Source organism: Trachemys scripta, chromosome 14 (assembly GCF_013100865.1).
Source record: "Trachemys scripta elegans isolate TJP31775 chromosome 14, CAS_Tse_1.0, whole genome shotgun sequence".
Taxonomy (NCBI): Eukaryota; Metazoa; Chordata; order Testudines; family Emydidae; genus Trachemys; species Trachemys scripta.
The window spans coordinates 34504730-34528238 of NC_048311.1; the positions used below are offsets into that span (position 1 = coordinate 34504730).

The window sequence follows — 23509 nt, forward strand, 5'->3', positions numbered from 1 at the left end:
TGGAGATGGATGGCAGGAGAGAGATCACTTGATCATTGCCCGTTGGTCCACTCCCTCTGGGGCACCTGGCATTGGCCACTGTCGGTAGACAGGACACTGGGCTGGATGGACCTTTGGTCTGACCCAGTACGGCCGTTCTTATGGAATCACTTTTTCACTTGAAGCCCTGTAACAGTGATTTAAAGATCAACATCAATTATTTCACTGCTCTTCATAACAGATGTCTCCAGCCAATGCATCAGTGTGGGCCGCCTTTGTGAATCTCACCATTCTGCCCCACAACCAAGCCTGACACCTGACTCCCACACTGCCTGTGAGCAGGTATATGGTTATTCCAATACCGTGCTGGGAGGTGGCTCCTGGTGCTCATGGCAGAATGGGACCTTTGGTTTCTGCCCCCTTTGTTCTCACTTTTAGCCCGGGTGCTTTTCCCTTACCATGGAAAACCCACCTTGCTAAAGATCAGGTTCTGCTACGTGACTAACAGCCTGGTAACAGAGTGGGCTGGGAAGTTCAGAACTGTGTCAGGGAGTGTGACACACCCAGGAAGCATAAAATATTGTTAACTAGAAAAATGGGTGTAGCTTTTGTGGGATGAGCAGAGTCTTGGTGTGGTGTCTAAATCATTCCTTTGACAAACCTGAAAATAATAACTATGACTGAAAGATTGAGAGTGTGGGGAGGCCCAAGTTTGTTAGTGGGTTATGGACATCAGCTTGGACAGCTGCAGTGACAGGATGGTAAGACTGCCGCATAGAAACCTAGATAGGTACAGAAAATATAAATCCTGAGTTATGCTAGCAGTACCTAGGAACCTCTTTCTGCAGCTTCATAGGCCGAGCTGGGGGGGTCATAACTTGTTCCTAAAAACTTACTGCAGACTGAAGTGTAACAAGTTTGGGAATTGAGTCCTTACATTTTCAGAGGAACAAGTTAATTTTGGTGAGGAAGCACCATAAAAACCCTGTACTCACCCACAGTGAATTCACACTGAGTGGATGTTTAAGAACAACCTTTGTTTTGCTATATGGGTTTTGAAACCTGAGGTACCTTGAAACCTCAAGGGACTTGGGAGGAGCCAAGCAGTCCTGATTAGCAGCACAAAAATACCAGGGATTGCGAAGAATCTGTGCAGTTACTGAGCGTCTCGGGGTCTGAATGAATGACGGGGAGTCACTTCTCATCCGAGTGAGATCTTCTTTGTGAATATAACTGAGAGGGTGAAACAGAGGCAGGCCAGTTCCAAACTAGCTAATGGATATTTCAATTCCTTGCAGATAAAGCTACCAGTCAGCTTCTGCTGGAGACAGACTGGGAATCCATCCTGCAGATCTGTGATATGATTCGTCAGGGAGACACTCAGTAAGTGCCATATCACTTCCTGACATGCTCTAAGCATTGACATCCTTTTCTGCCCTGCTCACTGCATGAAGGCTAAGAACACAGGACTAGGCACCCTGGGTCAGCCCACGGGTCCACCCAGGCTGTTAATTTATGTGGTACAGGTGACAATGCAATTCAGCATCTTGAGATAACGTTTCTGACTGGGGAAGCTGCAGCTCATGTTCTACCTGGGATCCTGAGAGAAAATGGGCCTTGAATATCACTGGTCTTCCTCTTTTTCTGCTTGGCCTCTGGAGTTGCCCATGCCATAAATTGTGTTCTTTCCCATTGCAAGGATGGGGTTAGTGGACTATTAAGTGGCAGCTGGACTCTTCCTGCAGGTTCTCATCTGCCTGAAAAATGTGTGTGCTCTCTCTCTTTTTCCAGAGCTAAATATGCAGTCGGTGCTATCAAGAAGAAAGTCAATGACAAGAACCCCCATGTGGCTCTCTACGCACTAGAGGTAACCTGAAGCCAACCCAGCAGAGTGAAGTCTCTCCAGGCCTCTAGTAACGTGTAGCCCAGGTGGACACTTGCTCTTCCACAGACTTTTCTCTGAGGAATGAAGTCTATGCAAACTGTCCCCCCAGGAGTGCAGCTGACAGTTGTGCAGAGTTCACCCTCCTCTGATGCTGTAGCTTGGAGGGCCTCAACCCATGGCCTGTGATCTGCTGACCCTGTTTCTTTATTTCCAGCTGCCATACTGAGTTAAACCTCTAAAAAAAGACATGAAATCCTGGCATGCTGTTGCTCTACCAAGCAGGTGGTTGCTTTAATTGCAATTGGGACATTATGGGATCCTAAATGGCAGGGAGGCAAAGGCCACCAGTAAGTTTAGGGGTGTGTTTCTTGTTATATCTCTACATTAAAGTGTGACCCTACTATTACCAAAAAGTCAAGACCCCCAGTTCAAGATGCTGCCGGGCTTTTGGAAGTAGCAGTTGTTTCTCTGACTGAAGTTGGCACGAAGTGCTCTGGGTTAGGTGGTGCCCCCTGGCTTGTGTGCAGGTTACAGTGCCCTGCAGCCAGGCGCAGTCCACGTTGCGAATCTGCTCTCATGCTGCTGGTCCTGGGCTCTGTAGGGGACTGTGGGTATTAATCTAATCTAGTTCTTTTTCCTTGCAGGTCATGGAGTCTGTGGTCAAGAATTGTGGCCAGACAGTCCATGATGAGGTGGCCAATAAACAGACTATGGAGGAGCTGAAGGAACTATTCAAGGTAGAAGCACCTTGCTCACTTGTTTCCCTCTGGATGGGGTTGGGGGAGAAAGGTGGAGGTGCTGAAACTGTAAATGCAGCATCTTTCTAGGTCACTGTTAACACAGAGGCCCTTGGGGATTTGGAAATGGGGCAGCAGGAGGACATGGGAGAAGCAGAGTGGGGAGCCCCTGTGTAGAAATTCCTGTCAGAAGGAGCGAGCTGGACTGCTCAGGTGAACCACAGGGTCTGTGTTACTTGGAATTTCTCATGAAGCATCATGGGCAGCTCCAGGAACCAGCTGCTGGGGAGGGAGTATCATGAGAGCAAAGCTGCTGTCAGGCTGTGGAAGGAATGATGGCTAACACTGCAGCACATTGGGGGCTCTTTGGGGGCCATTTGATGGCAAGTCCTCACCTTGGTATTGGGCTTGGTTTAGTCAGAGCCAGCGAAGGCCAGTGAAAATACCCATCTGTGGGGGTGGACACACAAGGTGGGGGGGCTGGTAGGAAGAGGTGCTGGAGGGGGATGTGGGCTCTCTTCCCATAACCCAAGATGAGATGGAAAGTTTAAAATGGATAAAGAAATCCCTTTACTCTGATTGCGTAACTAATCTATGGGACAAGCTGCTGTAGGATGTTGATGTCAAGCCAATAGCCGAGCAAGATTCAGAACTAAGCTTAGATGCTGGTATGAATGAGAACAACATGTTCAGTGACACCGGTGGGATGATGCTTACATGGACTCTTGATTCTCACGTTCCGGGGCACAAGCGCCTCTCCAGCTGGGGTGGAGACAGGAAGATGTTCTCCTCCCCATCTCCAAGGCACACAGTGGGACAGGAGTACACAGCTGAGTTCAGTAAAGGGATTTTACTCCTTCCTCTGTAGCATCTACCACTGACTGCTATCCGAGGCAGGTGCCTGGCCATATCTAGCAGCTCCTGTCTGAGTGTTGCTAATTCTGTCAAGGGGTCTCTTCTCCTACTGTCCTCTTCCGGGGAAGACTCTGGCCTAGTTCAGCTAGCTCTGGCCTGACCTAGTACCTGCTGCCTTGAGCCTGGCTTCTCTTGATTTACAATGGCAGCCACTAAGACAGGTGGCAGGGGCTGGCTTTCGGGCAGCCCTGGTATCCTAGAGTTCAGTGCGGCTTGAGCATACTGTCTATGCTGGGGAGGGGGAGGGCGTGTGCTTATACGCTTGGGGTTCCCCAGACCTGTGCAAACGAGGGGCTCTGAGTCGGTCCATTTGAGCCCTGGGGCAGCCTCTCCTCAAGGGTGCTTTCTGTCTGGCCAGGCACTCATTGTGTACCCTGGGCTCCGTGGGTTGCTAATGTAGAACATCTGTTATGTCACAGTCACTGCCTCTCTAGTGGCTGACACCATACTGAATGCAGGCTCATGGACTGCTCAGAGGGGCTTTGGGGTAGGTATTGAGCTTCCCAAATATAGGATCAGATCAACAGTCTCTGATTCTGCTCAGGTTCTTATGTGAGCTGTGCTCAGAGCTCCCTAAATGCCCGAGGTGCATTCTTGCTCATTTCTTTAGGGACTTTCACTCTTCTGAATCCCTGACTGCTGCTGAAGTAATTTGGGTGGCCCCTTGGCTGTGGGGGTTCTGTCGTCACTCTCTTTGTGGTGCAGGCTCCTCTCAGGTCTGTCTGAGTTCGGAGCTGCAGATGTCTCTACAAACCTGTACTGAGCTTGCCCACAATTGAATGTGAAGCTTGAGAGTGCTTGGAATCTGAGTCTCTGCTTGCTGAGGGAATTTCCAGAGCAGCCAGTCATGTGATTTGGTGATGACATGATCAGCTGATGGCAGGGCCCTCTTGGAGGCTGGTTCAGACTGAAACAGGCTGTGCGGAGCTGCTTGCAGCTTCCGGAGCTGCTCAGGCCCTCCTGCCTGTTGAAGGTCAGGAATTCCTCCTGTTGCCTGGGGTATGTTTAGTGTGTTCCTGACGGGGTGGGGTTGTGAACTGGAGTTAGTGTCTGTGAGCTGAGGTATGCCGGGACCCAGAGCTGAGGCAGGTTGTGACTAATGAGACGTGATTAGTCATTCTCATGAATTGCTGTGACTGCATGGTGATGGTTCCTGCTGGTGGGAGTGAATCGAGGACGCTTGGATACCCCGAGAAATTAGCCTGGCCTGCATAAAAGGGGAGCAACTAGGAAAGGCCCTTGGGGGCAAGTGGGGTGCAATCAAGATGCTTTGGAGAAGGATCCCATTCTCCCTGCTGCCCTGGGGAACACCTTGGTCCGAAGGATTTTAGTCCCATGTTCTTTTCTTGGGTGGCGTTCAGCCCTCCTGTTAAGGGAGGGGGCTAAGTGGGCCACTGCATTTGCCTTTATTAAAGTGCTCTTCCGTTGGTCGGTGCCTTATGTGAATGGGGCGAGTCCTCCCCAGTCTCCTGCTCTCACTGCAAGCAGCGCCTTGCTGGCCTGTTTCGTGTTGGCCCCTCACTCCACGGTATGCGTGTCTCACCAGGACACAGCGGAGGGTGAGTATCACAAAGAGCCCCCACCACAGCCCGTGCTTTCCCCTCTGTGCAGAGACAAGTGGAAGTGAACGTTCGCAATAAGATCTTGTACCTGATCCAGGCCTGGGCTCACGCCTTCCGCAACGAGCCCAAGTACAAGGTGGTGCAGGACACCTACCAGATCATGAAGGTGGAAGGTAAGGACTCAGTGGGGGAAAAGGGGCAGGTGAGTCTCCCATTGCGCTGACAGCCAAGCACAGAGGATGAGCCATGGGAGGGCAGGGAGCAGGCAGCAGTGCCAGCCAGGTGTGGGAGAAGGGCTGGTACAGACGGGTTTACACACAGTGGCCTCCCTGCTACCTGATGGACCTGTTGGGGTGACTTGAATCCAGTTCCTGTTGCAGAGAGGCCTCCACCAGATGGCTGCTTCACCCTGGCCCTGCAGCCCACTAGGAATGATGTGGTTTGGCAGAAGTCCCTGGAAGCCAGAGCTGGAATGTTCTCCTAGGAAACTTGCACATCCTCCTGGGAATGGCTCCGTTCCTGGGGTGGGCAGCTGAGAACTTGGATGTGTGTCTGGATTTCCCCAAAGTGCTGGGTGCATTGGAAGGCAGTGCCTGTGATTTTGGGCATTAACGCCACTGATTCTGCCTGGGATGAGTGGCTGTGAATCTGCGGGAGTCCCATCCTGGCAGGAAATGCCGCATTTCTCACCCTGATCTCAGGCTTCCAGCATATGTTTTACCAAAGGGCCCCAGTTGCCTAGTCTGAGTGTGTGTGGCCGGGGTTGTGCTCTGCATTCGGAGTAGACTTGAGCCAGACCAGGGAGCAGAGGGATGCCCTAGGATCTGATCACCGATGTACAGACACTTACTCTCCCAGCTCCCTTGTGAGGCAGATGATGTGGCTCAAGTTAAGTGATTGCTTAGAACTCCTGCACAGATGGCAAAGCAGGGACTAGAACCCAGGAGCCCTGCCTCTGTCCCCAGCTCTGAGCACTAGGCACCACTGCCTCCAGTCTGGTGGGATCCCACTTTACAATGAGATGTTGTTCCACTCTTCCTGCAGGTCATGTGTTCCCAGAATTCAAGGAGAGCGATGCCATGTTTGCTGCAGAAAGGGTGAGCTCCCCAGTGCAGAGCGGTGGAGAGGAGCTCTGGCATTACAGAGGGGGCTGCTGCTGTCATTTCTATCTGACCCTTCAACTGGTGGTCAAACAACATTAAATCCCAGAATCCCAAAGCGCCTTCCGTGTGTTGTACAACTGCCTGGATTCTATACACCTCACCGGCGTGCAGCCAGCCCTGGGGCCGGGTAGAGAGTTCAGGAAAGGAAGTGCAGAATCCCCTCTCCTCTGGACCTGCCCCTGCAGGGAGCCAATACCGAGCACGTAGGGATCAGTAATCCCACATGAGGGCAGCCTCCCAGTCCTGTGGCTTGCCAAGGGCTCCTCCAGCAGCACAGTCTGCCCAGCACGCTAGGGCGTCACTGGCTCAGCACAGGGGCATCCGACCGTGACTCACTTCTGTGGCCAGTGGCTGCCGGAGCAGACTTGCAGGGGAGAGGGCCTCCTGCTGCAGGGGTCTCCCCACTCCAGGGAATGGCCTGGCTTGGGCTAGCCAGTGGGAGCTCCAGGGTGGCAGCCCGAGAGGCCCTCTGGAGCCAGCGTCAGGGCTCTGGGTGCTAGGCCCTGGTTCTTTCCTTACGCAGGTTTCTGTGCTCTGTGGCAGGCTCCTGACTGGGTGGATGCTGAAGAGTGTCACCGATGTCGAGTGCAGTTTGGGGTCGTGACCCGCAAGGTGGGTGCTGCTGCTTATTCCTCTTTAGTTCCCTTCCCTGCATGACACTGCTGGGGCCTTGGTCTCCTCCTCCCTTGTCCCACAGTGTGGGCTTGGCTGGGAAGCTGAGCTTTAGGGGAAGGGGGCCAGCAAGCACCCTGTGCAATGGGCATGGAGGGGCACAGCCCTGGTATTGGGAGGGTGCCCCCTAGTGCCAGCTGCCAAGGCTGACCTCGTCCCTCTCTTTGCAGCATCACTGCCGGGCCTGTGGGCAGATCTTCTGTGGAAAGTGCTCCTCCAAGTACTCCACCATCCCCAAGTTTGGCATTGAGAAGGAGGTGCGGGTGTGTGAGCCCTGCTACGAGCACCTCAACAAGTCAGTATCTCCAGGGGGTTCTGCACACCGCACTTGGGTTGGAGCGGCGGGGGCTGGCGGTGGGCATGGGGCTGGCCTTCTGGAGCAAGGAAGGGTCACCTCAGCCCTGTGTACTGGAGCCTTTCTGAGTCGGGTCCCCAGGGGCTGGGCAGCCTGGCAGGAGAGCCGCCCCTTTGGAGACCGGAGGGATTCAGGAGATGCCACTCAACGATGGGAGTGTACTGGTGACGCCAAGGCCTGGCTCTGCTGCCTCCATTGCCCCCATCCACTGACTGCTAGCTGGGAGCTGTGCTCCTCGTTGGGGCTGGGGTGGAGTAGGGCCATGGCCCTCGCTGGGGCTGGGGCAGCATGGGGCCAGGCAGGGCTCAGGAATGCTGCCTGTAGGCCCTGGTCTCTACTGTCACCTCTATCTGATTGTAGGAAAGCTGAGGGCAAAACTGCTGCCACCACTGAGCTGCCGCCCGAGTACCTGACCAGCCCCCTTTCTCAGCAGTCCCAGGTAAGTGGCTGTCCTGCCTGCCAGGGGCGAGCTGGGTTGCAGGCAGGGGTAGCCCCAGCGGTTCCCCCCTTCTCCTCCTGCTCACTGTCCCACTGAGCAGCCCCCTCTCCATCTGCAGCTGCCCCCGAAGCGTGACGAGACGGCCCTCCAGGAGGAGGAGGAGCTCCAGCTGGCCATCGCCCTCTCGCAGTCGGAGGCCGAGGAGAAGGAAAGGATGGTTTGTACCCAGCTCTAGGGCTGCGTGAGGGAGCACTGACTGGATGCTCCCCAAGCCTCTGGCAGGTTACTGCTGTGGGCTTTGCACCAGCAGGTCCCCAGCCCTGGGCTGGACGGAGCCCTTCCCTGGTGCATAGTGGGTCGAGGGGGGTGCTGCGCTGCGCTGCAGGTCTAACCCCTCCCATGGATCTGGGCTGAGGGTCTCTTTCACCAGGATAGTGAGGGCTGGTGCTGATCCTGCCTGTGGGGCAGGCCCCATGGAGACACTAGCAGCTTGTGCTAGTGAATGTGCAGTGGCTGGCCTGGCCCGTGCAAGGTGCTTCACCCTCCAAGACAGGCTCGTCTCGTGCTGTTGAGCTGGACAGTTCTCAGGGCTGATCTTGTACTTCCCTCTGCAGAGACAGAAAACGACCTACTCCGTGTACCCGAAGGCTGAGCCCACGCCTGTCACCTCGTCCGCACCCCCAGTCAGCACCCTCTACTCCTCCCCTGTGGTAAGTGCTCAGCCGCCCTGTTGGATCAGCGCCCCCAGCCCCAGATCTCTTTGCCAGGTCACCGGGGTAAATCCTTGTTCGGAGGGAACTAAAGCCGTGAGAACATGGCGCTGTTCAGCCCCTTCCTGAAAACACTGCTGTGCTGGGGGCGCCCAGGAGACCCAGCTCTAAACACTGGGCGCACTATTCCTCTGTCGCATGGACAGGAAGTGAACCACCACCTGGCCGAAGGAAGAAAGAAGTGCCCGCTGTCCCTCCCAGTTCTGCACTCCTGCTGTTGCCTGGCACTGGGTGGCAGGATATGCACAAGTCTGGGCAGGGTACCTGTCATAGCAGTGAGTTGTGTAGTGGGCTGCGGAGTCCCCATGTGTCTCTAAGATCTGACGTCCCCCCTCCTCTCTCTCTTTCTCCCCAGAACTCCTCTGCTCCGCTGGCTGAGGACATCGACCCCGAGGTAAGGACACAGGCCCTTCTGGCGCACAGCGTAGGCTGGTTCCCAGTCAGGCTTTGGCGCTGATCTTCTACCTCTGCTTTTCCCGGTAGCTGGCTCGGTACCTGAACCGTAACTACTGGGAGAAGAAGCAGGAGGAGGTTCGCAAGAGCCCCACCCCGTCTGCTCCACTGTCGCTCTCCGAGCCAGCTGCCCAGCCTGGGGAAGCTCATCCCATCCCGCTCGGTGTCGTGGAGGTAAGATAGGGGCCCGGTCTCACACCCATCTCTCTGAGGTCTGGCGGGGTCAGTTTGAATCAGTGCTCCCTGGGAATTGCCTGACACCAGCCTCGCCCCGGTGATAAAGCACAAGTCCGGCTCCGGTCTCGGTGTGGGTTGTGGATCCCCACTCCCGGGAGGCTGGGGCTCAGAGGCTAACTGTGCTGCCCTGTGTCTCCAGCAGCAGTACCAGAATGGGGAGTCCGAGGAGAACCACGAGCAGTTTCTGAAGGCTCTGCAGAATGCCGTCACCACCTTCGTCAACCGTATGAAGAGCAACCACATGCGGGGCCGCAGCATCACCAACGACTCAGCCGTGCTCTCCCTCTTCCAGTCCATCAACAACATGCATCCCCAGCTGCTGGAGTTGCTCAACCAGCTGGATGAGCGCAGGCGTAGGTGGCTTCTGCTCCATTCCCCGGGGCAGGACACGACTGCTCCCTGCCAATGGCTTGGGAGCAGCTCTCTGGGACTATGCGGCGACGGCCTGGGGGTCTCTGTGGAGGGGCGTACCCCCTCTCAGGGCTGGCTGGGGGCCACCTGCTCTATCTGGAGGCAGCTAGTGCTCAGGGCTGGGTGAGCTCAGCAGATAGCAGGCCTGGATGCTGCCTTGCCCTGCAGGAGCCTGATGGTGCGTTTCTCTCCCCAGTGTACTATGAGGGCCTGCAGGACAAGCTGGCGCAGATCCGGGATGCTCGCGGGGCCCTGAATGCTCTGCGGGACGAGCACCGCGAGAAGCTGCGCCGGGCGGCCGAGGAGGCAGAGCGCCAGCGCCAAATCCAGCTGGCACAGAAGTTGGAGATCATGAGACAGAAGAAGCAGGTGAGACAGGGAAGCCTTTTCCAGGTGCCTCATAGAGGGCAGGTGTCGTGCCAGGGCCATTCCCAGGGCTTGCTGGTGGCCCTGGCAGCTGTTCCAGCTTGTGCCCTGGGCTGGGCTGCTGTTGGGTGGCTGGAGGCAGCACTAGTCTGTGGAGCGGGTCTCTGGGGCTGACCTTGGTGTATGAGCTGCATGGCCAGGCTCCTGATGTGTGTGGTGGTGCCGCTCCCTGCAGGAGTACCTGGAGATGCAGCGGCAGTTGGCCATCCAGCGGCTGCAGGAGCAGGAAAAGGAGAGGCAGATGCGCCTGGAGCAGCAAAAGCAGACCATCCAGATGAGAGCCCAGATGCCTGCTTTCTCTCTGCCCTACGCCCAGGTACAGCGGCCAGGCCAGGGAGCCCTCCCATGAGCACTCACCCCAGAACTCTCCCCTTCCTTCACGCTCTCTCCGTTTTGCAGCTCCAGGCCATGCCAGCAGCAGGAGGGGTGATCTACCAGCCATCCGGTCCCACCAGCTTCCCAGGCACCTTCAGCCCCGCAGGCTCGGTGGAGGGCTCTCCCATGCACAGTGTGTACATGAACCAGCCAGCTCCCGGCAGCACTGGCCCCTACGCACCGATGCCTGTGGCAGGGGCAGGTGAGAGCCTGGGCCAAGCAGAGGTAGGCAGGGCTGGAATGCAGCAGCATCCCCTCACTGTGCCCTCTCTGCTCCAGATCCCAACATGGTGAATGCCTACGTGTACCAGGCAGGAGCAGGAGGCGGGCAGGCAGCGCCGCAAGGGCAGGTGGTTCCCACCACCAACCCAGCCTACTCCTCGTATCAGCCGACTCCGACGCAGGGCTACCAGGCAAGTGAGCAGAGCGCTGGGTCCCCCTTGCCCGCAGTGTGTCGGACTCGCGGTAAATCTGCAGTGGGTGGCACAGGATGTCCCCTCCCAGGCCCTTGGGATCCCCTGTTGCACAGTGGGGGTGGGGATCGGTCCCAGATTGCTGGGTCTCCCCTGGTGTCCCCTGTGGGATGGGTAGAGCCAGCTGCTCCCTGGACCCTGAGGGTGTTGGGGGAGAGCTGTGTGGCTGCTTGGAATGCCCCAGGCTCACCCTGTGCTCTTCCCCATAGAACGCTGCCTCCCAGTCACAGAGCATCCCTGCCATCTCGCAGGCCCCCCAGTCTGGCACCATGGGCTACATGGGGAGCCAGTCTGTCTCCATGGGGTACCAGCCCTACAACATGCAGGTGAGCACCCCCCAAGGGTGAACGGCTCGGTGCCCTCTTGCAGCCTGGCTTGGGGATGGGTGTTGGTTGCTGTGGAGACTGCTCACCAGCCAGGGAGTGAGGGTAAAGGGGGCCCCTGCTGGGGGAAGGGCGATAGGGCTGCATTTTCTGTATCCCCTTTACCCATGTAGGAGACCTACCCTGGCCCTTCACTGTTGCTGTTCTGGACCCCAGGTCCCTGGCAGCGTGAGCCCACTGGGCCTGGCTGGGAGCTCAGGGGCCTTTGCCCCCTCGGTAAGGGGCAGAGGTCTGGCGGCCGGTCTGATTGCTCTCCCCTGCCCCCGCTCTAGGGCCTCATGTCGACCCTTCCTGGGCAGGAGCCGGCTCTGAGCAGCCTGCCACCCCAGCAGACTTACCTCTCGGGACAGCAGCCCATGTATCAGCAGGTGAGTCTGCCAGCCCTGCACGAACCCAGCGTCTCCTCGTCACCCTCACTTCAGCTCCCTCCCCACGCAGTCGGTCACCAACTGCCCTGATACCTCCCCCCACCAGCACCCTTATCGCCAGGAGCCTTGGCTGTGGCCCTGCCTCCCCCACGTAGGGCGCTGAGACCTCCAGATCCAGGTGTATTCACCTGGGGGTTGGGCATGGGTGGGAGTGACCAGCTGCGGCCCTGTGCCACCTCCAGCAGCCCTCTGGGTAAGGTTTGGGGGAGTGGGGTGCCAAGCAAGAACTGCCTCTTAACAAAGAGTTTGTCTGTTCCAGATGCCTCCCCCTGCAGGGCCCCCCCAGCAGCAGCAGCCTCAGCAGGCCCCGTCGCAGGTACAGCAGGCCCAGGGCAGTGGCGAGGCCCAGCTCATCTCATTCGACTGATCTCGGCGAGGGGGGCTGCCCAGTGTAACACTATTGTCTGCAGGAGTCACTTATGTACTTAACTAGCCATTTCTGTCTCTTCCCCACCCCCTTCCCTGTGGAACGGCCCTGCTCAAGGTGGGGTGGGACCCTGGGGCCCCACCACCTGGCATGCACCCTCCTGGCCTGGCAGGGACCTCCCTGCTGCTCTGGCTCCCTGAGGCTTTTTCCCTGCCCTGTCCTCACCTGGCTGAAATGTGTCATGGTTGCTGGAAGTTGTGAACCTCCCCACCCCCACCAACAGGTGAAGAACGAGTGGGCGCTTGGCCCTTCAGGAAGAGACTTCCGCAAGGCAGAGGCTACAGCCTGGCTGCTGGGCTTCCCCCCAGGGCTGTGTGGGCAGGATGGTGACTGAGAGTCAGCCCTGAGAAGAGCTCCAGGAACGTGAGCACTAATGTCACAGGCCAGGGACTCCCTTCCCTGCTCTGCAGCAGGCAAGAGACTTAAACATGCCCTAAGTTTGCTGCTGTCCTGACCCTAGAACAAATGGGGCAAGGAGCTCTGAGCAGAGCTGCCCCTGTGCACACAGCACAGCCTCTATCACTATCCCTCTCTGCAGCGTGCACCATGGCTGGCTCTTCTGCCCCAGGAGGAGCTGAGCCCCTCACCACAACCCTGATCCCCTGCCCCTCCATGGGAGCCTGGCCCTGTGCTTGCATTCCATGCTCCTGGGAGCTCAGGCCCTGCCGCATGCCCAATGCCCATATCCTCCACCCCTCCTTGGGAGCCTGGGCCCTCCCTGCTTTCTGAACACTCATCTCTCATACGTAGTGGTGGAGTAGCCGGAATGGAAACAGTGACAATAAAATGTATTTAAAGAGCTGGTGCTCTGGGCCTGGTGCTGGCTCTGCCCTAGGGCCTAAGCGGGCCCTGGTGCTGCTGTTCCTGCGAGAGCAGGGCCATTGCAGAGGGGTTTGGTGGAAGGCTGCTTGGCAGGCAGTGAAGCGGGGCTGTAACGTGCTCCACTGTTGATGCCCTTGGTGCCAAGCAAAGAGCAGACAGGGTCAGCCTGAAGGGAAGGAGGATCCCAGCCTGGGACTCTCGCTCTGCAGGGGCTTGGATGCACTGCTCGCCACTCCTAGGCCGCTGGCCTCAGTGCAGGCCCCAGGGAGCAGCTCCTCTCAGCCCACGGCAGAGATGGATTAATTTAAAAGCATTTATTCTTGGGTGTCCGTATCCCGTTGGCTTCAGGCAGCCATGCTCAGACATCCTGCAGCCCAGCTGGGCCTACGCCATCTCCAGCTCCCTCCTCCGAAAAATCAGGCATTTGGTGTATTCTGGCATTTCCAGCTGGCAGTGAGGAAAACTGGCATTAAGGTGCAGAACAACCAGCTTCTAAAGGGCTTTAGAGCAGCGACCAAGGCCTCCAGGCGTGAGCTGCAGGGCTGGAGTAGAGCTGTGTGTGTGGAGGGGGGCTAAAGCGCAGTGGGCTGGGTGTGGGGCCTGGGGGCAGCTGCAGCGCTGTGGCTGGAGAAAGTTTGCCACTGCCTGCTCATGCTGCCAGCCCCTCATTTTCATAGGAACTAACATTCAGTAGCTTCTAGGCTCCCTGCAGCTTAGCCCAAAGCCTTGAAACCTGCCTGTTTCCCACACCACCCTGAACCTTACCATGCGCTCGAGGCGCAGTGCGTTGGGGGTGGCCAGCTGCCGCAGCTCCTCCACATCCCGCAGCCCCCAGGCTGGATTCCTGCCAGTCAGAAAAACAACAGAAGGCTGGAGAGGCACAGAGCAGCGGGCCGGGCTCTGGGGTGGATATAGCTGCCCTGGACTTTCAAGGGGGTGGGGCTGGGCTCATCCCCAGCTGCTGCCCGGTGACGAGCTCCAGCCAGCCCCGGGATGCTGCCTGGGGAAGAGCCTCCCGCAGAACACAGCCTGTGCCTGAAGTGGGAGCCCGTCCTGGGGAAGCTGCCACAGGTGACGTGTGCTCTCCCAGGTGGGGGAGACAGTTGCACCCGGGAACAGGATGTGATGTGTCCAGTCTAGAGCCCATCGCCTGTGGGCTGGATGCAGATTTGGCCCCTTCAGGGCTTCCACAGGGCAAGCCAGCCCCTAACTACCAGAATTGCTGGAGCCCCTGGGAAGAATTCAGCCCCTGGGGCACACCTCACCTCTCCTGGAGCTTCTCCTCCAGCTCCACGTTGCACTCAGGGCTGATGATCCCATTGATGGCAAAGGGCTGTGGGCACAAAGTGCAGTCAGTCACTCCTTGCCCTTCCCAGTCCCACTTCTGTGCCCTGAGGCGGTGGTGGCAGCAGCTGATGGGTGTTTAACCCCTAGGCTTTATTTGATTTAAAGCCTCTCCCATGGGGTCTGGACATGGCATTGCTAGATCCAGCAGGCAGGGCCACAGGAGGGGTAAGATGTAATACGGTGTGGGCTAAGACAGTAGCAGCCGGTGCCTGCCCCCTCGCTGCAGGAGCTGGGCAGAGCTCTGGGGACCTGCATCCCCGTATTTTGCTCAGCAGATTGCACAGCCTGTCCTGGGGGGGGGGAAAACACAGGCTCCTGGAGACCGTGCAGGGGTCCCAAGACCGCTCTGGTGGTTCACAAAGGGGCCTTGCGCTTCAGATTCCTGGGAAGACCTAATATCCTCCTCCTGCTTCGGCGGGGAGGTGGGAGGGGGCAGAGGTTGTTGGTTGAGATTCTATTCTTCATACTTACCCCATAGATGAGGCAAACTCCCCCGGGCTTCAGCAGCTGGCCCACACCCTGGAAGAGTCCCTGCAACGCAAAGGCAGGATGTCATCCAGGTGGGCACTGGGAGGGGGGGAGGGTGAGCCCAGGCCAGGAGCAGGACTAGGTGCCAGCCCTGCTCCTCCCAAGCAATAATCCTTGGGGCGGTGTGGGGTGCAGGCCTGAAAGGGCCACAGGCTCCTTCCGCCAGTGGGAGGAAGGATGTCTTTCTCACAAGGGTTGCTTGCTGTGGCGCCCCCATGTTCCCTGCAGGGCTCAGTTTGTCCACACATGCACACCTCTAGGCCTTGGGCAAGGAAGTGCAGCAGGTTGATGATGACGATGACATTGCAGCAGCCCTGGCTCAAGCCTGCCCACTGGTCCCAGGGCTGAGAAACGTCAATGGCCAGTGGCTTCTTCACGTTCTGCACCTTGGTGGCTCTGATGTAGGCAGAGATGCTGGAGGAAGAGAGACAGGTAAAGCGGGAGAGGCTGCTGGTGTCTGCCTGGTGGTGCTGCACTTCACCCAGACAGAGGCTGCTGCCTGCTCTCATAATGGGGGATGTTGCAGGAGCTGCCCTGAGGTGCCAGGCTGGGATCCATTTAGCTACTGCCAGGGCCACAGTACTGCCAGCATCACCCTGCAGCACAGGCAGTGGCTGTCTTGCCGACTCCAGGGGGGGAAGAGGTGCATTCAGTTAGAGCAGGGGTAGGCAACCTATGGCACGTGTGCCGAAGGCGGCGCGCAAGCTGATTTTCAGTGGCACTCACACTGCCTGGTCCTGGCCACCAGGCCGGGGGGTTCTGCATTTTAATTTAATTTTAAATGAAGCTTCTTAAACGTTTTAAAAACCTTATTTACTTCACATACAACAATAGTTTGGTTATATATTATAGACTTATAGAAAAAGACCTTCTAAAAACATTAAAATGTATTCCTGGCACGCGAAACCTTAAATGAGAGTGAATAAATGAAGACTCGGCACAGCACTTCTGAAAGGTTGCCGACCCCTGAGCTAGACCCTTCCCCCTCCATTAAAAGCCAGAACGGGCAGGAAGTGAGGCCTTGTAGGGGATGCAGCTGGCTGCTCTCACCCAGATCATGGGCAAACACCATCTCTCTCCCTGTTGTGCTGTAAGCACTGATGCCTGGACCAAGAAGTACCCAACATGGCAGCTGCCTCTAAGGGAGTGCAAGAGGAGGGATAGGGCTGCAGGAGAATTGCAAGTGAGGTGGGCCATGCAGCCTAAGCCCCCCAGCTCTACGGATGTGTCTCCTTGCCCTTGGAATTTGTCCTGTGCTGGGGCCACTATAAGTGTCATCCCAATGAAAGCTGTTACAAGCCCATGGGGGTGGGAGTCACTGCAAGATGGCATGTTCCCCTCCCCCTCCCCGATGCAGGTGTTATATGTTCTGATTAGCCTAAGCCTGAACAGCCTAGAAGGACTTGGCAGGGTTTGCGCAATTTCCAAAGGCAAAGTGAGCACAATCCCCTGCTGAACACTGACAGACTCCTGTTGTCACTGCCTGAAGTGGCAGTGTTTGAGAGCTGGGGCCTACCCCTCCTGTGGGCTGGGGAAGGGAGCTGGCAATGCTGTGGGAACAGCAGGTCAGGGCACTTTCTGCTCCTCATTACAGACTCCCCACTGTGTCCATGATTGGAGCTGTAAGCAGCCCCACCACCATGGGAGTGAAATCCTCAACTCCCCAAATCCTTCCCCATGGGAAGCTGTCAGCAGCCAGGATGGGGACACGAGCAGCTTTCATGCTGTGGGGTGCTGTCCCTGCCTCTGCCCAGGGCTCCTGGAAGGACCAGACACAAGACGTACCTCTCATGGGCAGACGGGCTGATTTCTGAAGGCTGCCAGGTGACATTAGGCAGGGCTTGGGCAAAATGCACCACATGTTGCCCAGTCCCAGAGGCCAGCTCCAGCCCAAAGGCTTGGCTTGTATTATCCACGTAGTCAGCCAGTACCTCCAGGATCAGCTCCTTATTCCTCTCTGCCATGGGAGACACCAGCATCTTCTGCCACTGACCACAGGTCTTGAGGCTGCCACTAGAATGGTGCTGCCTGGATTTCTGCTCCTGCCTGACAGGGCTGGCTCTCCTCACAGATGGCCCAGCCTAGATTTATTAAGGCAAAGAAGATTACTGAGTGACGCTTGTCCCCGGGAGAGACGCTTAGGTGGGGCGGACAAACGGGGAAAGGCCCGTGTGGTTCCTCCAGCCACGGGAGGCCAGCAGGGTGTCGAGGCCCTAGCCTACAGCCACGGTTCAGGGCCTGAGCGTGTCTCTTCGGCCCCGGCCAGGCGGCTGGGAATGCTGCCCAAGGCAGCGTGACCCCGGGCACAGCCCCGAGCCCGAGGGCAGGGCCCGCACCCCACGCCTGCTGGGCCTCATTCCCCACAGAGCCCCAGGTCACACAGCAGGGCATGGAACCCAGGCGTCCTGGCCCCGCCCCTCGCCCAGGCCCCGCCCCTCTCTGCGCCTCCCAAAGGCCAAGTTGCCCTTGTTGCAGAAGCGGTGCATGCTGGGCTCGGAGGATTGAGCGCCCGCTGGCGGGTGACCTGCCTGAGCCATAGAGACGTGGGAGGCGGAGGCTAGACTGTCACCCTTTGCCAGTGACATGGCCTGGGCAGGGCTAGAGCGCCCCGGCGACCATAGAGACTGGGGGGTAGAGCGTCGCCGCCGCGTCCTTCGCCTGCTGCAGCCCGCCTCTGAGGCCGGGCGTCTCCTTCCTGCTGCCGGGACCCCGCGTGCTCGGTGCCGGCGCCGCCATGCTGCCCGCCGCCCGCCCCGTGCCGGGGCCCTGCCTGAGGGGGCTCCGGGCCGCCGCCCGCCTGCTGCTCCGGTACCGGGGCCGCCCCGTCCCCGCGGGAGCCCCGAGCGGCCGGTCCCTGCGCGGGCCCCGGGGCAATCCCGGCCCGGCGGCGGGCGCCCCCTGCGGGTCCCGCCGCCCCGCTCGCGAGGCTCGGGCTGCGAGCCCGGCACGGCCCGTTCCCGGGGGGCGGGGGGGGGCTGCGCGCGGGGCACCGCCGGGCCGGGCTAGAGCCTGACCGGGCCTCTCTTTCCGTCGCCAGGCAGCCGCTGCCGGGAGTCTGCGCCGGGAGGATGCTGAGGACCGGCTGCCCCCGAAGGGCCGAAGCCCTGGCCAGCGCCCCCTTGGATAACGCCCCGAAGGACTATCCGCCCAAGATCCGGCAGCTGGTGCAGGACATCGCTGGCCTGACGCTGCTGGAGATCTCGGACCTCAATGAGTTGCTGAAGGTGGGCAGGGCTTGGGCAGGCTCTGCCTCTCCCTGTCAGGGGCTCGCGACGGGTACCGGGGGGGGGGGGTCCCCTCTCTCTCCCCTGCCCCCCACAAGTCTCTCCTCTTCCCCCACCAGCTCCTCCATGGAGCTCCCAGCTGTTTGCTGCTGCCTCTCCCTGTGGCTGCAGCTGGCCAGCTCCAGGAGCTGCTGGCCAGGAAGGAGGCCCAGCTAGTAAACCCTGGCAGAAATTGGGGGGAGGGCATGTGATCCCCCCCCCTCCCCACATGTAACCTCTGGAAAGTGCCCCACTTCGTATAGTTGGGTAGGTAGATGGCCTGGGCTGTACTAAGTTGGGGCTCCCAAGGTGTGGGGGGAAGGCAGGATACTGGGGTGGTTGATTGTCAGGGCACTGAATGGAGCTGTTCCTCTGCCCTTTGTCTATGGCTGGGGTGTTCTATGGTGGTCCCTCTTCTTGCTGGGAACACAGGACAGGCTTGAAGTGCTGTTGATTACTCTTTGTTGCCTTCTGCAGAAGACACTGAAGATCCAGGACATGGGGCTGATGCCGATGGGTGGAATGATGCCACCACCTGCAATGCAGTCAGCCACTCAGGTAACTCCCAGGTGCTCTGCTAGGGTCCTCCTCCTTGCCCCTGGACAAATGCCAGGGGAAGGGAAGCGCTGTCTAGGAAGACGGGCATTGGTTTAACCTTGTACTTTGGCAAATTTAGTTCTAGTGAGTCCAAAAATGCCCCACCTGTGATTCTGAAGGTTGGTTCTGAGCTAAACAGACCTACTTCAGGTTCTCCTAGGGGTCTTTATATGTGTGGTGATTCTAGACAAGGAACTGGAGTGTTGGTAGAAGTTTATATAGCTGCCTAGCAATCTTGGAGCATCTTTCTCTGTGCGAGTGCTGTGCCCCTCTGCAGGTTTGCAGTGAGGTGAGTTCCCCAGTTGGCCAGAAGGGGCTGTTTGTCACATCCTGTGTGTGGCAGGGCGGAAGGGTCCTGAATGCTGCTATACTCGGCCTCACTAGCTTGTGTTGGTTCCAGGTAGCAGAAGAAGAAGAGGCACCCAAGAAGCAGGAAAAAAAACTTTTCACTGTCAAGCTGACTGAGGTGAATGCTGTGGAAAAAGTAAAACTGATCAAGGAAGTGAAGAACTGCATGCAGGGGCTGAACCTTGTCCAGGTGAGCACTTACCTCGGCCTGTATGATCTTGGTCACTGCTTGAGCAGCATCTCCCTGGGGCTGTGCTGAAAGCTCTGAGCCTCTGCCCAAACTATTTTCAAAAGTGCTTTTTAAAACAGAGACATTGGCTGTACCTCAGAATAGCAGCTTGGATTCTTCCATGTCCTTGGGCTCCCTTTCCAGTGCACAGCGGTGTCCCAAGTGCATGGGGACTGAGCAGAGGCCTCCCAACAGGAAGGCTGTGTCCACACTACCATGATAAGTCGACCTACGCTACGCAACCCCAGCTGCGTACCTTAAGTCGAGTTACTGTGGGAGATCAATGGGAGAAACTTTCAGTCAACTTACCTTACTCTTGTCATTGAGGGTAGAGTACAGGGATCGACTGGAGAGTGATCTGCTGTTGATTGGATGGGTCTTCATTAGACCCGCCAGTGGCTCGATCTCGGCATGGATCTGGGCTGTAGTGTAGATGTGGCCAAAGTGTCTGCACCCACTTGTCTCTATTGATACCTTCAAAACAAGTGTCCCTTCTTCCCAGGACTTCTGGGTGGTTGGTTTTTAGAGGCAATAATGCACATTCTCACCAGATGGGGGCAGCAAAAACCTAACCCTAACCACGTGAGAGCGGCTGAGTCCCACATGGAATCTGCAAGAGAGGAGGGGCCATGGGAGGAAGACTTTTTTTTTTCCCCTTTAACAGCAGAGGAGTTTATTTATCCTATTAAGTACAGGAAATCCCCAATCAAACAGCTTAACTTGCAGGCACAGGTTAAACAAGCCATGTAAAGCATTTTTTACTGAACATGTGAAAAGTCAGGGCCTAAGAGTCCAAAGACAGAGTTGTCAGAACAGTTCATATTCGAGTCGGAGCTTATTTATCTTAAACTCTTCTGATGTTGCTTGTATGTCCTGGAGGTGGAAATAGTTCCGCAGATCTGTTTAAATTGGCCCAACCAGCGGCATTTAACAAGCACTGAAGCAATGAAAGATTTAGAGACTGCATTTACTGATGTGCGATTAGATTGTCTTCCTTCAACACCCTCTTCGGCATCTCAGGCAGGCTTGCAGAGAGCCACAGCAGAAAAGCGAACTTCTCCTCTCTCACGTTCTGTGAACTGTCTGCAGATCTTGGCAGAACCCTTCAATAGCAAATCATCTGAACTTTCTCCATGATTTACAGGGAATTGCATGCGTCCATCCACTTCATACAGGTGTTCATCCATGTTGACAAACAGAATAAAATAGAAGTTCACTTCCTCTTCCTCTACTTGATACTGGCCTTCTGGTGCAACAGCAGTATGGACTTCCTGAATAACCTTGTTATTTTCAAGATGTTTTCAGTCACCAATGCCTGTGGATGCAGTAAATTGGCATCACCACACATTGTACCCAGGTGCACTCTCCCCAGCAGGCAATGCCACAATTTATCCTAAGATCCCCTGCAGGGCTCTCTGGACTAGCTAGGGCTTCTCATTGCAGCTGGATTCAGTCCAGCAATGGCTTCTCTCCAAGGAGTTTTCTTAATTCAGAGTTACTCAGGGATGTATCCCTCTCATTCACCAGCCTCTTTGTAAGCTGAAATTCCAGTCCTGGCCTGCTTCCCTGCATACTCGTGTCTGTGGCAGGGCACTCTGTCCTCTCAGAGGAGACTGTTGTCTCATTCTGGGTTTCTCACACAGTTAGGAGCAGAGATGCTTTCTGTTCTGCAGGCCATCTTTAGTATCTGTGGTCTAGGCTCAATATGAGGCAAGGGTGGTAACAATTATCAGGACATAGAAAAGGTAGAAATATATAACAAATATTTCTGTTCTGATTGGGAAAGAAGCAGTAGGAGCAAAACATTAGAAAAAAGTGTTTTAAAAACAGCAGCTAGCCGACACATACGTGTATCTTACCTAAAATCCTGCCATCCCATAGTGGTGACGTATCTGGCTATGTCTACACTAGCACTTCTGTCGGTCAGGGTGTGGGGAAAAAAACTATCCCTGACCGACATACTTTTCATCGACGAAAGTGCCAGTGTGGACAGCGCTATGTTGGCAGGAGACGCTCTCTCCCCAACACAGCTACCGCCACTTGTTGGGGTGGTTTGATTGTGCCGGCGGGAGAGCTTCTCCCACTAGCATAGAGCAGCTACATGGGAGACCTTCCAGCAGCGCAGCTGTAGTGGTACAGCTGTGCCACTGTAAGGTCTGAATGTAGCCATGGCTTCTTCTGACCTCTCTCCTTTTCTCTTCCCCCTCCTACTAGTTCCTGTATCCAGCTTCCCCTGCTCCCCTAAGGGAGTGCTCTTAATAAACCTGTGGGAGTCCTTTGTCTTGTTGATGGACTTTGGCCCTTCTGGCAACGCCTATTCTGTAGGCTCAGCAGGAGATCAAGCAAGATTCATTTGAACCAATTGTTTTGGTGACTGTCCTGGGCCATGTCCTCTTTCCTGCCTGTAGAAATACTTAAACCAAGCCACTCTGCCTCCTTCCCCAGACCTAAAGAAGAGCTCTGTGTAGCTCAGAACTTGTACTTTCCACCAACAGAAGTTGGTCCAATAAAAGATAGTGCCTTACCTACCTTGTCTCTAACCCAATATAGTCATACAGGAAAATGCCACCCCAATAACCAGCTCATCATACACTATTAATACATTTATTAAAATTCAGCTTCATAGTCATCACATGCATTTTTACACCGCCTAATCCAGGGTCATACATCTAGGATCAAAGTGCACATTATGATTATAAGATGGGGGACCATGTCATGGAAACTGGTAACTTTGAAAAGAGCTTAAGAATCATGGTAGAAAATCAGTTGGACTTGAGCTCCCAATTAATTACTGTAGAGGATGAACTCTTGTATGTATTAAGTGGAGAATATCAATCAGGAGCAAGGAGGTGGCATTACCTCTGTAAACAGCTTTAGTGATTCCATTACTGGGATACTGTGTCCATTTTTGGGTGTCCACACTTCAAAAAGATTGTTTGCAAATTGGAAAGGGTTTGGAAAAGAGATACAAGTCTGATCTGAGGTCTGAAAAACTTGCCTTAGAGTGAAAGACTAAAGAGGCCCAGTGTATTTGGTTTCACCAAGAGAAGGTGTAGCAATGACTCGATCGCAGTCAGGTACCTATAAGTGGCAGAGATGTCTGGTTGCAGTCAGCTCTCCTGTCTAGCAGAAAAAGGCAGAACAACATCCAATGGCTGGAAAACGAAGGTAGGCAAATTCAGACTAAAAACAAGGTGGGGATAACATCCCTAGGTAAGCTGTTCCAATGGTTAATGGATTCGCTATTGCTTGAAATGCTTAAACCAAGACTGAAAGACTTTCTGAAAGAGATGCTGTGCTTCAAACAGAAGTGATGGGCTTGATCCAGAGATTATTCGGGGTGGTTCTCTGGCCTGGGTTATATAGGACATAGGTGATGCTAATGGTCCCCTATGGCTTTAAAATCTATTAATCTAGTTAGTGAAAACAGCTAGTTTCTGACTCTCTCTCTCTCTCTCTCTCTGGCAGGCAAAGAAACTGGTAGAGTCACTTCCACAGGAAATCAAGGCCCATGTCTCCAAAGAGGAAGCAGAGAAGATCAAAGCAGCACTGGAGGCAGCAGGAGGGACCGTGGTTCTGGAGTAGATGGCCCACTCTCATGGCTGAGGGACTAATGTACCTCCTGCCCGTGTGGGGCACCTGTCCACTGACTGTCGCAGGGTTCCTGTGCATTTCCAAGGGGCTGAGATCTGCCCTGCTTTTCTGCAGTGGGGTTTGCTCGGTTAGGATGGCCCTGCGCCAGCGGGGTGTGTTCGGGGGAGGGGCTGACATTTGTACCAACACCGTAATGAACTCTGAATCTATTAAAAAGGTGTGTGTGGGGGAAAGTCTGTCAACCAGTGATGTGTAAAGACCAGTCCTCCCCGAAACCACTCACCAGACTGTGCATGCCAGCCAGCAGAGCTGCCTAGGAGTGGAGTGCACCCGTGCGCCAGCCCATGTGGCTCTGTGCCACCGAACAGGCCTGTTGCTGGCCTGTGGTCATTGATATTTTCACTCCATGTATTTACTCTTTTTCCTGTCCCCCTCCTTCCAATGGTATCTTCCCAGGTGCCTTCGGTATGGGGGGGAGGGGTGTCCTGTGCTAATGCAGTGGTTTGACCTTTCACTGCAACTCAGCCAATCTCAAACTAAGCCATGGTTAATTATTTACAGGTGAATGGATGTGGCCCACAGGAGCTGAGGGAAGGGGTATTTTTCTTGCAGGGTGATATTCAGGTTGGGGTGGATTCTCCTCCCTAGTGGGAGTCTGAACAGCATGGAAGCTTGGACTCCCATCTGCTCA

General features: G+C 56.0%; 3 protein-coding genes across 8 annotated transcripts; 2 read left to right on the forward strand and 1 right to left on the reverse strand.

Annotated features, from left to right (window-relative positions):
- Window positions 1–1277: 1277 nt before the first annotated feature.
- Window positions 1278–12889, forward strand: HGS (hepatocyte growth factor-regulated tyrosine kinase substrate; the record flags this gene model as incomplete). Of its 5 annotated transcripts, none has more annotated exon segments than XM_034789610.1 (20): window positions 1278–1362; window positions 1771–1846; window positions 2509–2601; window positions 5128–5251; window positions 6123–6175; window positions 6785–6853; window positions 7084–7208; window positions 7629–7707; window positions 7826–7924; window positions 8322–8417; window positions 8833–8871; window positions 8961–9104; window positions 9307–9520; window positions 9775–9947; window positions 10180–10320; window positions 10404–10581; window positions 10659–10792; window positions 11062–11178; window positions 11508–11603; window positions 11923–12889. In XM_034789610.1, coding segments are annotated over 20 exon segments (2243 nt in total), but the record flags the coding sequence as incomplete, so codon positions are not given.
- Window positions 12890–13211: 322 nt separating this feature from the next.
- Window positions 13212–17930, reverse strand: LOC117887250 (methyltransferase-like 26 B). Of its 2 annotated transcripts, XM_034789617.1 has the most exons (7): window positions 17802–17930; window positions 16573–16868; window positions 15042–15201; window positions 14731–14790; window positions 14178–14245; window positions 13678–13756; window positions 13212–13359 (listed from the first exon to the last, which is right to left on the reverse strand). In XM_034789617.1, the coding sequence occupies exons 2-7, from the start codon at window positions 16764–16766 to the stop codon at window positions 13297–13299; spliced, it is 624 nt and encodes a 207-aa protein (XP_034645508.1). In that variant the 5' UTR covers window positions 16767–16868; window positions 17802–17930; the 3' UTR covers window positions 13212–13296. The 2 variants fall into 2 exon arrangements, with proteins under 2 accessions (XP_034645508.1, XP_034645509.1); XM_034789618.1 differs by lacking the exons at window positions 13678–13756; window positions 17802–17930 and having other exon boundaries at window positions 16573–17231.
- Window positions 17426–23051, forward strand: MRPL12 (mitochondrial ribosomal protein L12). The gene is made up of 5 exons (XM_034789619.1): window positions 17426–17595; window positions 17825–18011; window positions 18528–18608; window positions 19048–19185; window positions 22693–23051. Exons 1-5 carry the CDS (start codon window positions 17522–17524, stop codon window positions 22807–22809), a joined length of 597 nt encoding a protein of 198 aa, XP_034645510.1. The 5' UTR covers window positions 17426–17521; the 3' UTR covers window positions 22810–23051.
- Window positions 23052–23509: the final 458 nt, after the last annotated feature.